The following is an 18138-nucleotide window of genomic DNA, read 5'->3' as shown; positions in this document are numbered from 1 at the left end:
ATGCGTATGCTTCTAAACCAGCATAACGAAAGTGCCAGTCGCCATCCGCACCATATAAATTAGGGGAACACCAAACCCAAAAGCTCCGAGCTCTACCTCCTCCAATCCCTAACCGGAAAATTCACTGGTTTGATCCCTTCCCAGTCGATCTTCGCGGCGGAAGAAAGACGCTGTCTTCCTCCTTAGCGTATTCTTGCGGTCTTTTTTATAGAATCACTTTGGAATTGAATTAGGCTGCGGATAGGATGGGCTCGAGGCGGCCGATAAGCGTAGTGGCCGAATGGGTGCGGCGGCAGCCGCCGAAAGTTAAGGCTTTCCTCTGTGTTGTGGCCGGGATGGCGGCCCTCGTCTTTCTCAGATTCGTTGTTCATGACCATGATAACCTATTCGTTGCAGCGGAGGCGGTTCACGCCATCGGCATCTCCGTTCTCATCTACAAGCTCACCAAAGAAAAAACCTGCGCCGGTTTGTTTGATTGCTCACCGTCTTACCCCTGCATCCTTATTACTTGATGCCCTAGTTTTTTAATGAGCTAAATTGTTTGATTTTGGACATCTGTGTACTTTTTGGTAATTTGGTGTGGACAGCTTGATGCTTGATTTAGAAGAGATGAATAGGAGAAAGGGTCAAAGGGCATGTCTCTACATCTGATTAGGAGATGTAGTGAACTGAGATCTATTTTCTGATAAGTGAGCCGAATTTACGTTTGTCTTTACGCTGAGGCTGTATATGCTTTTATGTTTTTGTTCATGGGGTGTTTCTTCGTTTGAATGCATCAAACAAAGGCTTCCTGCTTCCGAGTTGTTTTTTTGTTATCTTAACACAATTTCTTAAAGGATTCATTAAAGGATTCATGACATTATTGTTGGACAAGTTTTACACTGGCTTTTCTACTACCTAACACAACCGTCCACTTTTTTCATCCAGGACTTGGACCTGGCAACGACAAGTTTTTTTGTTATCTTATTTGTTTTTATTTTATTATATTTTTATTTTTCACGTCTCTTGGCTAGACAAGAATTGGGGTTCCTATTTTCAGAGCCCAATACTAGATCGAGATGTAGGAATTTGTCAATATGTTTCTAGCTTATCCTTCCTTTTTTTCCCTGCTTGCTCTCTCCATTTATGTTTTTTACACCTGTATACATCGCCCCTTTGAACTTTCCTCCTACGGAAGTGATCTTATAGTGGAAGAAGCTTTTCTAATAAAGAAAGGGGTAACACTTTGATGCATTCTTATTGCATTACTATTTTTAGTTTTCTTCATTTTGTGATTGCATTGCATGCATTCTCTATATGATGCCATAGAAATAAAAAAAGATGTTAGACTTTTCTTCTAAGTACACAAAGTTTCTAAAGCAAAATGAGATGAATAGTTTGATCTTTACAGTCACCTGGTCTCTGCTTAATTTTGAAACTTCGGTTAGGATTGAAGTTGGCTAAGCTGACTACATATCCCCAGATTTTTTTAATAGTAATCACAACTTCACTTTAATATATCTACAACACAGTCTATGATCTCTCTCTCTGTGCGCGCGCTAGTACTGGCACCATCCATACCTTTTGACCTGGATATTAGACCATCCCATGTCAGGTCTTTTTGTTATTGAGAAATTTAACTTTATCCGGGAGACAACACTAATCTCTTACCTATTCTGCACCACATATGCACATTTTCATTTATCTCTTCTTTCTTTTTGTTCTTCAGTTATACTGATTTTCCTTAATGATTTTGAATTATAATTTGGATTGATGTTGAACTATTGCTTTTGTGCAGGGCTTTCACTGAAGTCACAGGAATTGACAGCTTTATTTTTGGCTGTTAGACTTTACTGCAGTTTTGTTATGGAGTATGATATACACACACTATTGGACTCTGCCACTTTAGTCACGACGTTGTGGGTTATCTACATGATCCGTTTTAAGTTAAAGTCTAGTTACATGGAGGATAAGGACAACTTCGCAACTTACTATGTGGTCAGTATTGATTTTCTTCCATAATCATCACCCTGCAAAATTCTTGTTTTAATTTCTCCAATTTTACAATGTAGTTGCACTTTTCGGATGGCCTTTTCTGTATACATGTAGCATGTTTATGGGGATGGACTTTTTTTGTATCCATGTAACATGTATATGGCAATTTTTTTTTCACAATCCTCGTATCATGTTTTGAATCAATAGTGATTTTAAACTACAAATTTGCATTCAAAATTAGCTCTTGAAGGAGTTTATTTTTCATCTTTTAAAAATACACGCAATGAGCGAATCAGATGTGTAATAAGCTTTAACATGCTCATTTTTAACTAAATATGTTAGTTAGCTAATGCATAGTTGGCATCCTGATTTTATTTTTCTTACATTATTTAAACCAGGTTTGGCTATTAGTCATGAACCTTTTCTTTTTTTTTGCCTTTCACAAAGGATTACATTTACCATCATTTGACTTTGATTGGTGCCGTTTTTCAGATGGGCTTTTTGGAACCCCTGAAGCATGTTTCTGTTCGTGAAACATGCTATGCAATGGATAAAATTGACATTTTGAACGGCTTATTGAGCATTTTTTCTCTAAATCTTCTTGAACTTGTTTTATTTATAGGAAGTATTTACAATTCATTGGAGCTGCCACTCAAAACTTTTTCTCTTGCTTTATTTTTGTTGGAAATTTGTGTTATTTCCATCGTAACTTGCACCTTTATGAGAGGGATGCCAATTTTCAGTCTTGAGGACACTTAACTATTGAATAAACAAGGACACTTAACTATTGAATAAATCAATCTTTTTTTAACCCTGTTATTCCCAATTATTTGTCTTCATCCATTGTCGCTTGTGTTGGCATTGATGAGAGACCTGCTAGTGTTGGTATATTGTTGGCAGGATCCTAAGCTGGGATTCTACAGGCTGCTAGCTTTTGATTAACCAAAAATACTCTTGGTAAGACGATATAAACTTTGTAAAATTACTAGGGTTTCACAAAACACCATTAATATCACGAGGCTTAAGTAAAATTTTAGTGAATCTTCTAGGGTTGATGCAATCATGCAATTTCATCAGCTTCTCAACCTTAGTAAATTACTAGCGTTTGGATCATCTCTACTTATGTACTGTTGTTCGAGATTTTAGATTTTTCTTGATTACACAAAGGTAAAACACTTGGGGACTGGTTTATGAAAGTTTTAAAACTTATCGTCCTCGCAAAGGAGCCAAATATAGTTTTTTTAAGAAATTTCGATACCTTTAATAAGTTACAGCTGTTATTACTTTTTAGTTCACTTAAGATATATTAAGTCTGTTTTGTGATTTGATAGTACAGTTTCAAATATCTTAATGCCATATAGGACTAGCTACTCGCATTAAAAGGGGTGGAATTCTATTCTATAGTGTTTCTACGTAGTTTTTAATTGCCCTTTGAATTACCATTTAGTTTTTTTTGTCACTGCTGGTGCTGACATCAAAATAGTATGATGGAACTGGTATACTCTTCATGCAATAAACCAATGCTTTTCCCAACGATTGACACATTTCTTTTCAGTTGTTATTACTCCAATTATAAGTTAATACATGCTTTTTTCTTGTCCTGATGAAAGTGGCTGATCATGAAATAAGTTGAGAGCTGCTTGGATGTGAACTTGTGCCCCATTGTTAAACTCTTAGCAGAATTCTGGGTAGACATTTCAAAATAGTAACCTTATCTCAGTTGTTTCCTTGCAGCTAACTGACCTGAAATATAGCTTTTCTTACTTGGTATAAATGTGTAGGTGCTGCCTTGTGTCGTACTGGCCTTGGCAGTTCATCCAACCACTTCGCACAACATTGTGAACAGGATTTTCTGGGCTTTTTGTGTTTACCTAGAAGCTGCTTCAGTGTTGCCACAATTGAGATTGATGCAAAACACAAAGGTAAAAGTTTTGATGTGATTAGTGCTTATTTTGGTAATTTTGCTATGATGCCCGATTCCTCCTGAAGCATTTTTTGTTTCTTTATGCTCAGATTGTTGAACCCTTTACTGCCCATTATGTATTTGCATTGGGAATTGCTAGGTTCTTGAGCTGTGCCCATTGGGTTCTTCAGGTTTGAATAATTCCTCACAATCTATTTTGCATGATCAATCTTAGTCAATATGATTTATAATTTAATGCCATATAGGAAATTTGATGATAGGGAGTAATTCATATGTTGGCTATAGTGTGGATTGAAAAGATTTGCATCATGCGTCATGCTTAATGTTAAAAAAGAGATGATCTGGAAGGAAAGCTCATTCATTCGATGCGCTGATTAATCCCCAAAGGAAAGAAAACATGCAGTTTTGTTACATTTGAAATCATCCAATTGACCATGTGGAGTGTGGACCAACATACAAGTTAAATGAGTCCAATGGAAGTTCAATAGTTGAATTAAAACTTTCAAAATGACTAGGTTTATACCGCACCATGCTTCTTGTTTTAAAGCTTGTGCTCTAGGAACTATTAATTTTTTTTAAATATAATATTATTGTGTAGATATTGATTCTTGTTAAATTTTCTGCCATCAAATCTTTAGACGATATGATTGAGGTGTACTATCTATTCAAATATTGGATTGAGGTTTTCATATGCATGTTTAAATCTTTTTTGTGGCCTGTGAGATCTTTTGTTGATCTTAAGAGATCATATAAAAATTTTAAAATAATTATGTCTCCAAATTGATGCCTTATTGCTGCTATAAATAAAGCCTTAGATGAAATGGTTTGTCAACCACAAGCAAACAGAGATGGGGAGGGAGATTTAGAGAGTGAATGGCAATCGAGGGAGAAGATAGGAGTTTTTCAGTTGTTTTTAGTAGGGTTGTTTTCTCCTTCAAGAAGAAAGATTTGTTGTTCCTTTGATTTCCACTAAAAGGACATACTTTCATCCACATAGGAAGAATCTCTCAAAATAGGGAAGAAAAGAGAGTAATAATAGTAAAATCTTCTTCTCCACATGCAACTATAGTCTTCACAATAGTTTATTGCATTCCTTATTAATCACTAGCTTAGAGAAAGGGTTGTATCTATTATTATTTTCAACTTTATATGAAGAGAAATTTTTTAGTATTGTTTTTTTAAGCTTAATGAATATTCAATTTTTTTTAGCTGTGGAAACATAAGGATCTCATTGAACCATATAAAATTCTTTCTTGTGTTTGTGATCCCAAGTGTGTTTATTCTTTCGTCTTCATTCAGCTTTTGTCTGTAGTTTTGTTGCAATTCTAATATGAATTATCAGAACTTTGTTTTGGTAACTTTCAAATTCAAGCATAGAGGATAGAAATATCAAAATTGTCAAAGTTTATTGTTTTGAACTTCGGGTATTGGATATTTGTATCAGAGAAAGCTTCATCAATCACTAAATATAGTAAAGCCGTGGTCGATTGTGTCATGTGGGTTGATGGGTAGATATGCTTTTGAGCCTGGTCTTTATCCATTATTATGAATATTTCCTAAAACGCCCTTAATGAGACTGCTACAATGGGGGTCATGAAGGCGCTCTCCAAGTGTGTGAAATATCATTTGTAGTCAACAATGTATACGTAATGTACTTACTTTTTAATCTTAGGATGTTAGAAGGTCATCGATCACAAAATGAGTCTAGCTTAATATCGAGAGAGTTTAGCTCCATGAACATCTAGTTGGACGATGGATCCGAGTCATGAGCTTGCTTTCATTGTTACTTGAGAGCTAGGACAATCTTATAATAGCTGTTAAGTAGTTCCTATAGATTGCATGCCATGAAGCTCAGTGATATCAGAAATCTTATTCTTAATCTAGATATTAGATGATTCAAGAAAGAGAAATGTACGTCATCTTTTGTTTTAAATGTTGATGGTAGAAACATGTATAAAAATAAGGCAACAAAAAAGAAAGATGCAAATCGAAATCTGGTTCCAAGAACAAATAATCAAATTACATCATTAGAAGGTCTCGAGGTCACTCGAGTGGATGCTGGTACTATGACAAGCCTAATCACATAATGAAAGATTGTAGGAAGCTATGATGCACCGACACTCCGCTTAAAGAGGGTATGCAGTGTCGGACACGGACACGCGTCGGACACGGCATTGGAGTGTCGCAATTTAAAAAAATTAAAAATAAAATCGGACACGTGTGTCCGGTTATTAAATGAGGTATCGCTAGGTACATGCTCGGTACCTCTCAGTACCTGCTCGGTACTGCTCAATATATGCTCGGTACTGCTAGGTACATGCTCGGTACCGCTAGGTACATGCTCGGTACCACTCGATATCTTCCAATACAAACAACTTACGAACTTTAAAAACAAACAAAATTTCAAAATTACTCTTACAATAAACTTTTGTTCCGGGGGTGCTACCCCCGAAAACCTCCACAGGGGCGCTGTCCCTTGACCCCGCGACCTTACCGGGCAGGTCGAGCCCCGCCAGGGGGCAGCGCCCCCTTGGACCCCCGGCAGACCGGTATATTGTTGTATTCATGTTGCTTATTATTGGGATATTTTGATTTCACTTCATATCAATTTTATTTGATGTATTCATATGTATGATTGGTTTGTTAGCAAAATGAGCTCTGCTGCTAGCGGGAGTGGATTAGGTGAATGCTCAAAAGAGCCATCTGTAGAAACTGATAAGCCGTTATGAATTTATGTTACAAAGTTAGGAAAAACATTTGAAGGAGGAGGGAATATGTTATTCAAATGCAATTATTGTGGTGGCACCTACAAAGGATCTTATTCTAGGGTGAATGCACATCTACTTAAAATTTCTGGCCATGGAATAAAAATGTGTCCTAAGAGGCTAAGATTACTACGTCCCAGTTGATTGCTTGTCATTTTTACTATAATGTCACCTTAATTTCTATATATTATATCAAAAAATTATAATGCTGTGTCCACGTCGCACCCGTGTCCTATATTTTTAAAAATTGCCATGTCCCGTGTCCGTGTCATGTCGTGTCCGTGTCGGTGCATCATAGGTAGGAAGAAGCAACTTGAATGATGCCAATAGCCAAATGAAGAGTTGATGGACACCATTTTAGAATATATTTATGATGCTTTAATGCTTAGCACAAACAATCCAATGGAAAAATGGATATTTAACTCATTTGCGATTTTGCATTTTTCTTAAAAAAATATTTAATCATAAACTATTGCATATGCTTGTGGCAAGGTATTTGTTGCTGATGAACCCTTGATTTTTATGAGCATTGGAAATGTGATGATCAAGACAACTAAAGAAAATCTTAGGAGCTAACAAAGTTAAGCAAATCCTTGGGTCATGGAGAAACTTGATCTTTATTGGACAATTATTTGTGAAAGGATGTCATTCTACTTTCAACATTGATACTTGGAAAGTGATGAAGTATGTCTTGGTGATTGTTTGATACTCTACAACACCACCAGCATAAGAATAATATGAGTTACTACCAATATAGGGGGAGATTCAAATTTATGGCACCGATGACTAAGTCATAGGAGTGAGAAAGCCTGAAGATTCTTCACTACAACAATAAATTTGAAAGTTTGTTGAATCCACCTTATGGGAAGATTGCATCTTTGCTAATCAAAGATTGGTTGCTCTAAGATTGCGGAAGAACTAAAGAACAAAAGGCCAAAGTTGGTGCACACAAATTGGGCTATCCACATTACTTGGCTAGCAATATCATTGTACTGCATCACCTTCAATGATGGCAACATTAGGAATGTATGGTTTTATTTTTGATGATGGCAACACTAGGAATGTATGGTTTTATTTTATCAAAAATAAAACCCATGTTTTCTCAACTTTTATGAAGTGAAAAAGTCTAGTGGAGAGTGAAACTTGAGAAAAAAATGAATTGGTGCTTATCAAACAATGGTAGGGATTATAACTCCACATAATTGAAAAGATATATCGTACCTCCCAGGATTTACATGTAGAGAATATTCACAAGAATTCTACAACAAAATGGAGTGATTGATAAAATGAATAGTTGTTTCAATGAACATGCAACGGGCATGAGAGTGCATTTGGGCCTTTTGTGTGAATGTAGTGAACACAAAAAATATTTGTTAAATGAAGGATCATTAGCTACACTCAAATTTGGGATTCTTGAAGAAGCCTGGTTAGGAAAGTGATGTATGTTTGCCACATTTGAATTTTTTCGATTACCTATAATATATTTTTGTTGATCAGGTCGCCAATGATAAGCTTGACTTAAATCTAAGAAGTGTTATTTCATTTGATACGATGGAGATTAGTTTAGTCATAGAGCTTGAGATTATGAAAGTTAAAGGATTGTCAAGAGTAGAAATATTATCTTCCAGGGATCTATATTATACATAGACATATCAAGTACTGTTGCAAAACATGCCGCTACTTGAGCATGTTGAACTAGAACAATTGCATGTCTCAGAACGAAGATGGGAAATATTATAGGAAACTCAAAAGCAGCGTAAGGAAATATTGCAGGAAACTTAGAAGTAGTTTGAGTTTAACATATCTATGCCCCAATTTAAAATGTCATAATGAACTCACAAGTAGAGTTTGAGTACTATAATGAAGTCATTTTGGTAAATAATTCTATCAACGAAAGCTTTCCTTGAAAAAACAATGTTGTAATCTTTTATAAGAGCAACACTTGGATATCGACCAAGCAACCCCAAGGTAGTAAGGTGTCACAAAAGAAATGGATATGCATAGCGAAATAACACACAAGAGCCAAAAGATTCAATGCTATTATAAAGGGGTTTCAACAAAAAGAAGGTATAAACTTTAAGGAGATACTATCTTTAAATGTTAAACTAGCGACCATTCATCTAATTCTAATCATTGTAGCAAAAGAAGATTTATATATATAATAAAAGGACATCAAAATATATTTCTTCGTGGTGATCTTAAGGAAGACATCTACATGGCGCAACTTGTAGGCTTTGCTAAACTTGAAAAGAAAGCTTTGTGCTAAATAATAAATAAAGTTTGTTAAATTTTACAGGACAATTTGTTGTGAAAAGATTTTGATAGAAAGAAGGTAAAAGTTTCAGAGACACCATCTTCATTAGTTATATTAACGACTACTCGTCTAGTGACCATTATAGCTGAAGAGGATTTATATAAAGAATGTGGATGTCAAGATCGATTCCTTCATGATGATCTAAAGGAAAACATCTACATGGTGCAGCTCAATCTTTGTTGAACATGAAAAATAAAGTTGTGTGAATGCTAAACATAAGCTTTTATTTCTTGAAACAAGTGCTTCACTAATGATATACAAAAATTGATGGGTTCATGCACATAATTGAATTTTGTAAAAAAAAATTATAAAGGCAATGCCGATCATTATTGATATATCATAGGAATAGTAAAAAAGTCTACTATTCTATCACTATATATAAATGCCATGTTAATTATAAGGTCTAATAATTAAAATATTAATAATATGAAGGAGAACTGTCAACAGAGTTTGACATGGAAGATCTTGGAGAAGTTTGGTGAAGAGAATATATTGCAACAAGGCTATCAAAACATCAAGTCTTTCACAATCAAAACATATTTGAAATGTGTTATACATGTTTAGTATGGCAAAGGCATAGACTACTAAGCTACTCGCTGGCAACTTCATATTGTTTAAAGAACATATGCCATAAATTGAAGAGGAAAATGCGCACATAACCAAAGTACCCTATACCTTAACAGTTGGATCTCTTGTGTATACAATGATCTTGTACAAAATCAAATAGTGTAAAAGATAGTGGGATCAATCAGCATGTACACATTTGATCGGAGAAAAGAACACTGAAGATGTGAAGTTGATTCTTTTATTATTCTCTGAAATTTAGAAGATCTAACTTTAAAATTTTAGGGTTATGTTAAGTTGGATCTAAGAAGAGAGACCTAGATATAAGAAGAAATATCATCAAGAACATCTAAATCTTGGGTGATCTTGAAGAAATATTAATTGTTTATCACAAATTTAGAAGATAGTCCATCGAGACTAGCAAAGAGAAGACTGACTTAAAAGCTTCCTAGAAGAAGTTGATAGATCATAGGAAGACATTAATGTAAATGTTATAGAAGGATCGATGCAATAGTTAGAACCATTAATTCTTGCCAAGAATCGCTACCAAGATTGGGTCTCAATGCCTTTAAACACTCCCTATCAAATTGAATGGTAGAAATCTACTTGTCTAAGTTTTCTTATAATATTTTTAAACGTGAGGGTGTAGAATCTTTTGGTGAGAATCTATGATGCACCGACACTTCGCTTAAAGAGGGTATGTTATGGACACGTGTCCGACACAACATTAGAGTGTCGCAATTTAAAAAAGTTAAAATTAAAACCGGACACGCGTGTAATGTGATTTCGCCATTTCTTCTCTTCATTGTTGAAAAAAGCTAATGTACATGCTCGGTACCGCTAGGTACATGCTTGGTATTGCTCAGTACATGCTCGGTATCGCTCAGTACATGCTCGTTACCACTCGGTATCTTCCCATACAAACAACTTACAAACTTTAAAAACAAGCAGAACTTCAAAATTACTCTTACCCTAAAAATTTGTACCTCGCCCCCTTGGACCCCCGGCAGATCGGTATATTCTTGTATCCATGTTGCCTTATTATTGGGATATTTTGATTTCACTTCATATCAATTTAACTTGATGTATTCATATGCATGATTGGTTTGTTACACCATTGTATTTTAAAGCAAAATGAGCTCTGCTGCTGACAGGAGTGTATTAGGTGAAGGTTCAAAAAGCTATCTGTAGAAACTGATAAGCTATTAGGATTCATGTTACGAAGTTAAGAAAAATATTTGGAGGGAATGTGTCAATTAAATGCAATTATTGTGGTGTCACCTACAAAGGATCTTATTCTAGGGTGAAGACACATCTACTTAAGATTTCTGGCCATGGAATTAAAATGTGTCTTGAGATTATTACGTCACAGTTGATTGAATTGAACATACAAGTTGATGAAGTTGAATTTCATTAAAGCTATGAATTATGAAGGAAAATACAAGGATAAACATTTCATTGCCAATTTGATTAAAGAGGTGACAGTCATGATTGGGCCTTCAAATGTTATGCAAGTTATTACAAATAATGCACCGGTGTGTAGAGCTGCAGGATTATTGGTGGAGCAAACTTATCCCTATATATTTTAGACACCATGTGTTGTACACACTTTAAATCTTGCTCTAAAAAATATTTGTGCAGCAAATAATATAGAGGCTAATGAAATAATCAATGTTGAATTTCATTGGATAACAGTGGTTAGTGGTTGCAGATTATGTTGTTCTGATCAGAAATTTTATTATGAACCATTCGATGAGGCTTTCAATGTTTAATGATTTCTCCCACTTGAAAATGTTAACTGTTGTTGAAACTCGTTTTGTCTCTGTTATAATCATATTGAGAAGATTCAAACAAATTAAAAATGCTCTTCAATCTATGATGATTAGTGAGAAGTGGTCTTGCTATCGAGAAGATGTTAGGAAGGCAATGTATGTTAAAGAAAAGATTTTAGATGATTTGTGGTGGGATAATGTAGACTACATTTTGGCTTTCACTGATCCAATTTATGATATGTTGAGAGTGACTGACACAGATAAATCATGCCTACATTTGACTTATGAGATGTGAGACTCTATGTTAGCAAAAGTGAAAGAAATTAAATCAATTATATACAGACATGAAAGAAAGTCACATGAAGAAAACTCAAGTTTTTGGAGTATTGTTTATACCATTCTTGAAGATATGTGGAGCAAAAGCAACACACATCTGCATTGTTTGGCTCATTCGTTAAATCCAAGGTACATTTGTATTCATCTTTTAAATTAATTTAAATTTGTTGGTAAATGAACAGATTATTTTATATGCTTTGTATTATTTGAAGGTATTTTAGTAAAAAATGACTTCAAGAAGACTCTCTATGTGTCTCACAACAAAAAGATTTAGAAGTTTCAAATATGAGAAAGATATGCCTTAAAAAGATATTTCCCAAATGAGGAGAGAAGAAAAATTAATATAAAACTTGCAAAGTTCTTTGAATATTTAGAGGATTTTGGTGATCAAGAATCTTTGGTTGATAGATGGAGGATGGATCAAAAAATGTGGTGGTTGATTCATGGAGCTTCAGTACAACTTTTTCAAATAATAGCAATAAAACTTCTTGGTCAAGTATTATCATCTTGCTGTTGTGAGAGAAATTAGAGCACATACTCATTTATTCAATCAATGAAGAGGAATAAAATAACTCCACAACGTGCTGATGATTTAGTTTATGTGCATACAAATCTTCGCCTTCTATCAAGGAAAATCCCACTTTATATGACAGGTGATAACAAGATGTGGGATGTTGTTGGAGATGGGTTTTAGTGCCTTGATGATATGAGATTATTGGAGGTTGCAAATCTTTCTCTAGATGAACCAGAGTTGGAAGCAGTGATATTCAATAATGATGATATTGAAGGCCAATGACCAACATCTGAATCTAATTCTATCATTCCTCTATTGAGTAGTTGAACCTTCATGTTGTACTAAATGATTTTTTGCTTTTATTTTTGTGGTTGTACTAGACATTTTGTACTAAACATCTTTATGTTATAAGCTAAACAATCTATCATGAAATTGATTTATTATTGCTTGTCATTTTTAATATAATGTCACCTTAATTTCTATATATCATATTAAAAAAGTATTATGCCGTGTCCACGCCGCACCTGTGTCCTATATTTTTAAAAAATGCCGTGTCCCGTGTCCGTGTCGTGTCGTGTCCGTGTCGGTGCATCATAGGTGAGAATATTTATAACTTGATTTCTCATTGGCATATATGTAGTGCAAATCAACCCACTTTCTACTTTTTCTTTTATGAATGATTATCCACTTCCAAATGCTTGGTACAATCATGTTGTATTGTATTATAAGCAATATTAATGATATATTTATTACTATTATATCTCCATTGTCCATTTTCATTTGATTTTTAAATATTATAAGTTAATTTTAATATATAGAAGCTCATATATTCCTTTAGCAATGGCTTTAAATTATTGTTCAACATTAGATTTGGAACCAACAGGGTTTTTGCTACTCGTTGTTATGGGATTTTCTCGAAAAAATATACAATATTTAGTTGTGGATCTTCTATCCATTGGTGATCTTGCATAATCTATAGTAAAATACCTTTTAGTTTTCAAAGTTTCCTGCATTTTACATAAAATTCTTTTATCTGGACTTGATTTAAGATATTTACGGATTATATAAGCTGCTTTAAGGTGAGACTCTTTAGGGATATGCATGAATTGATCGATATATTTGCTATAAATATAATGTCTAGATGGATGAGAGATATATAGATTAGTTTACCAACTAATCCTTGATATTGTCCCATGTTTACCTTGTTTTTCTTTTTCACGTGCATTCAATTTTTTATTTGGTTCAGTTGAGGTTTCACAAGGTTTGCAATTTTTGTTTATTTTAGTTTCTTTATTAGATCTAAATGATAATTTGACATTTAATAGGACACAATGGAGAAAAACAAATTCATGTAGCCGACCCCACGTAGTGGGATAAAGGCTTGATGTTGTTGTTTTTGTTGTTTCGATTTATGGTATATTTTTATTAATAGAGGAATATTCCTTATTTTGATTGAGCAATTTTTATTCCAAAGAAGCAATTGAGCTTAGGAGTGTCAATTTTTGACACGACCTGAAACCCTACCCGAAGAAATATGGGTTCGGGTCAACCCGGTTAGCAAACTGGTTGGGTTCGGGTTCAGATTTTTGACCTGTTTGTAAAAATGGGTCGGGTTCGGGTTGACTCGAAAACTTGAAATCAACCCGAATTTGACCCGGGTCCATTAACCCAATAATCTGGGCTCCCGCTTCCGCAATCCGGGCTCAGCCGCTCCGCTTTCCGCTTACTTTGTTCGACAATCCAGGCTCAACCGTTCAGTGCCGCAATCCGGGCTCCCGCTTCCGCAGGATTGCAATCCGGGCTCAGCCGCTCCGCTTGCCGCTTCCGCAATCCGAGCCCAGCCTACCCAATAGCCGCTCCGCTTTGACGCTTCCCGCTTCCGCACGTGTGACGAGCCCAAGTTAACCGCCTTCAAGTCCACGCGGACCAAACCACGCGATTTGGGCTCTCGCTTTCGCATTCCCAATTTCCGGGTCAGGTCGTGTCAACCCGGCAACCCGGGTTCGGGTTGCATTTTTTGACCTATTTGCAAAAACGGGTCGGGTTCGGGTCGTGTCAAATAGCGTCTGGTCAGTTCCGATTTTGACCCGAACCTGACCTGTTGACCCGAATTTACACCCCTAGTTGAGCTTGTCTAACTCTTTGATCTTAAATTCTTCAACAAGCTTTTTCTTGATAATCTCTTTTTTTAATTGTCATCAACATATAAAATGAGAATTGAGATTTTATCATTGGTACGATATTTTATGAAAATGGTATGATCCCTTTAGTTTTGCTTGTATCCAACTTTATTTATGATTTTTATGAATCTAACAAACTATGCTCTCAAAGATTATTTAAGGCTATATAGAGCTTTTTTAAATTTGCACATTTTGTTATTTGTAAAAGAATTTTAAAATCTAAGTGATGGATCCATATAGACTTATTCATCAATTTCCCTTTGTAAGAGCATTCTTTACGTTATACAAGAGAAATTATGATGGCAAATTTTTTTCTACAAGAGCAAAAGTTTTGTATTCATGTTGGATGATTAAAATGGAGGAATGCATCGAGTTTGTTGTGTGATAGAAAAGCCCCCCTCAAACTTAAAAAAAAATTTCTATAAGATGGTGGTGAGACTTGCAATGCTTTATTAGTGCAAAATGTTGGCCTTTAAAAGAGAAGCATAATCTTAAGTTAAGTGTTACAGAGATGAGGATGCTCAGGTGAATGAGTGGCTTTACTCTTAGAAAAAGGATACAAAATGAGTATATATGTGAAAAAGTTGTAGTATCTACAGTCGAAGATAATATTAGAGAGAGTCGCCTTAGATGGTTTGGTCACATAAAGCAATGGCTTTTTGATGACCCGGTTAGGAGAGTAGATTAATTAGATTTGGCTTATGTTAAGAAAGTCAGAGTTACACCTAAAATGACTTGGCTAGAAAGTACTAGAAATAATCTTTCTTTATTAGATTTAAATAAGAATTCGACTCTTAACAGGACATAATGGAGAAAAAAAGATTCATGTAGCTAACCCCATGTAGTGGGATAAAAGCTTGATGTTGTTTTTGTTTTACAAGAGCAAAAGTTTCTTGGTTCTCATCTCCATAAGATCGAGTATATTCTTTGGCCATCAATGTCTCTTTTTAGTGTCTTAAATAGCGTTCATGGTATTGTAATGAAATGGGATATAGAGAGATTGCATAGTGTTGGATTGATTATTGTTACCTGTTAATGATTTTGATCCTTGAGCTTATTGAAGATTTTCGTTGGGCTTATTCCTTTGTTTTTTATAGACCTGAAAGTTATAATTTTGGAATTTTTGTCGTTAGAATGTCAAGGTGAATGAGAGAAGTTTCATCTTATTTATATTTCAGTTGAGAGTTCTTCCTTTGATGATGAGCTTGATTGAACAAAACTTTCTTTTCATCAAGGTTTACATTTTTTAAAGTATAGAATTTTTTTTTTGGTGGTAGGATGATAATACTTATACCTATTTTGAGTGGAGGAATATCTAATAAAGACACATTTGAGGGCACTATGATCAAGTTTACCATTATTTTATTTGTGGAAGTAAATATAGGCAATGCACTAAAAAATTTTTGATGAAATTTTTAGAGGAAGTTATTTGTGGGGGAAAATTTAGCTTCATAGTTTAAAGCACTTTTGAAGCCTATCACTATTGAGGGTATTATTTTGATTAGGTTTGTGGCAGTTAGGACTATTTTTTTCTCCAATATTGTTTTGACACTTTATTCTGGAAAAAAATAAAAGTCCTTGGATTTTCAGAATATGGCGATTTTCCTTTTTATAGCCTATTTTGTTAGACAGTGTCAAGATAGGAGAATTGATGGATTTTTTTTGTAAGAAAGATGATAACGTGTGATTACAGTGTATTATTAGGCAAGATTACTGTTATGTTAGTATTAAATTTTTTATATCATGGCTGTAAAATGGGAAGAATTATACTGAAATCAAATTTTTGTTTAGTAAGATTTAGCTGTATCATTCGAGTGCAATTATCAATAAAAGTTGACAAATTCTACAGTTCTATAAATATTGAGATTTTGGAAGGCCTTGAATGTCAAAGTGAACAATTAAAAAAGAGGAGAAAAATTATAATTACTTAAAAAAAAAAACAGCACTATAATGTTTATCAATTTTACAGGTCTCACAATGAAATTTTTTCAGGTCTAAATCATAAAAGAGAAGGAAACATACATATAAGGTTTAAAAGAGGGATACACTAATCTATAAATTGTTCCCATATAGCTTGAATATTACACACATCAATATTTTGTAGAAACTTGCTTTTAAGTCAAATACAGAAGGAAAAATTGGTATAAATATGATGTGAAACATACAAGCATGGATGATTAAAGTAAGGAAGTTTGCACGCTTAAATTTTAAAGCACAATAATTATAAGCTTCCTCTTGATGATAAACGACCCAGATTGACTATTTTCTTATTGAAGGAAAAATTGGTATAAATACCCAACCTTCCTCTTTCCCCGCTGTTGGTCTCATGAACTGTATCATTTGTATGTAACATTTTATTTTAAAACCAGTTGGAATCAAATCATTTGTACTTCATTTTATTTAAGAAAATGCACTATTCTTCACATTAATTTGCTTTGTTTTTTTATTTCTGTTATAAGGTTTTGGATACCAGAGGACGCTTGCTGACAGCTCTTGGATACGGGCTGTGGCCTTCCATGGTTCTCCTTTCTGAAATAGTTCAAACATTCATCCTTGCTGATTTCTGCTACTACTATGTTAAGAGGTCTCATCTAACTTCTCTTCCCAAAAACCATGACGCTTATTGACGACAAATTATTCTGTGCGGAGTGTGGACGTCGTCCAGAGACTAATAAAAATGTGCCACATCACCCCAAAAGTGTACCGCACTCGGTACCGAGCGACGGTACCACGCTCGGTACCAAGCCATACGGGACGGTTCTCCCGTCCGGTATCCGCACAGAATAATCTCTCCTTATTGACACCGACTTCATTATTTGCCTTCAAAACTTTTTCTAAGATATCAACTTTGTTGTTCTGCAGCGTCTTCGGCGGACAACTTGTGCTACGTCTTCCTGCTGGTGTCGTTTGAATTTAGCTTCCCCACCTACAGTAAGAAATGCAAACATTAGAATTTTTTTGTGTTTCCTTGGCCTGTTGGTTTTCTTCAGGCAATCAATGAGCGCGCTTGTTGTGGTAAATTAAAACAAGTTTGGATCGAAAGATGTAGATATTGAAGTTTCTATTAAGCACTTTTATGAGAAATTAGATTATGAGTTTCTTTAAGCCACTTTGGTTGTGGAATGCGAGTCAAAGGAAATGAATTTAGTGGGTGAAATTTCTTTGATGATTGGTGATATGATCACAATTTTTATTCACATTGCATTATTATGAAGCTCGTAGAGGATCGAACATTTTTTTCATTTTGCTATAAAATTAAATATAATAAAAACAAATATAAATAAAAAAGGTTGTTTTTATTTGCTATAAAATTAAAAAATAAAAAGCCATATCCAATGGTGTAAGAATTAAGTCATTCAAGCCCAAATTCAACAGAAGGAGCTTTTATTAGTGTTTGAGGGATTAAAATAAAACCCAAAATATTAGTTTATTAGGATTTGCAACAAGATCATCATCAAGCCTTTATTCCACTATGTGGGATCAGCTACAAGAATCTTTTTTCTCTATTATGTCCTGTTAAGAGTTAAATTATCATTTAAATTTAATAAAGAAAAGCCATTTCTAATATTTTCTAATCAAGTCTTTTTAGATTTATCACTACTTTTTAACATAAGTCAAATCTAATACATATACTCTCCTAACTGCATCATTGGAAGGCCTCCGTTTTATGTGACCAAAATAACTAAAATCATTAATAGCATAAAAAAATAATTAAAAATTTTCTTTAACTCTAAATATTAGCAATTCAAAATTATAAGAGACTTAAATATGCAAAAAAAAAATTATCATTCTAAA

At 34.4% G+C, this 18138-nt stretch overlaps 1 protein-coding gene across 1 annotated transcript; it reads left to right on the top strand.

The window, feature by feature from the left end:
• On the top strand, positions 1-17463 carry LOC110104308 (putative ER lumen protein-retaining receptor C28H8.4). Its single transcript, XM_020833353.2, has 6 exons — positions 1-465; positions 1778-1977; positions 3756-3896; positions 3988-4068; positions 16803-16927; positions 17206-17463. Exons 1-6 carry the CDS (start codon positions 246-248, stop codon positions 17252-17254), a joined length of 816 nt encoding a protein of 271 aa, XP_020689012.1. The 5' UTR covers positions 1-245; the 3' UTR covers positions 17255-17463.
• Positions 17464-18138: the final 675 nt, after the last annotated feature.

Source organism: Dendrobium catenatum, unplaced genomic scaffold (assembly GCF_001605985.2).
Source record: "Dendrobium catenatum unplaced genomic scaffold, ASM160598v2 fragScaff_scaffold_1593, whole genome shotgun sequence".
NCBI classification, from domain to species: Eukaryota; Viridiplantae; Streptophyta; class Magnoliopsida; order Asparagales; family Orchidaceae; genus Dendrobium; species Dendrobium catenatum.
The sequence above is the reverse complement of the archived record's forward strand: the minus strand, read 5'-3'. Positions and strand labels throughout refer to the sequence as shown.

Bases quoted from the DNA above. Each gene is read 5' to 3' on its own strand.
- LOC110104308 (XM_020833353.2), top strand. From the start codon at position 246: ATGGGCTCGAGGCGGCCGATAAGCGTAGTGGCCGAATGGGTGCGGCGG. The intron at 466-1,777 runs GTTTGTTTGATT...GCTTTTGTGCAG, and splicing joins CAAAGAAAAAACCTGCGCCG to GGCTTTCACTGAAGTCACAG. The intron at 16,928-17,205 runs GTCTCATCTAAC...GTTGTTCTGCAG, and splicing joins TGCTACTACTATGTTAAGAG to CGTCTTCGGCGGACAACTTG.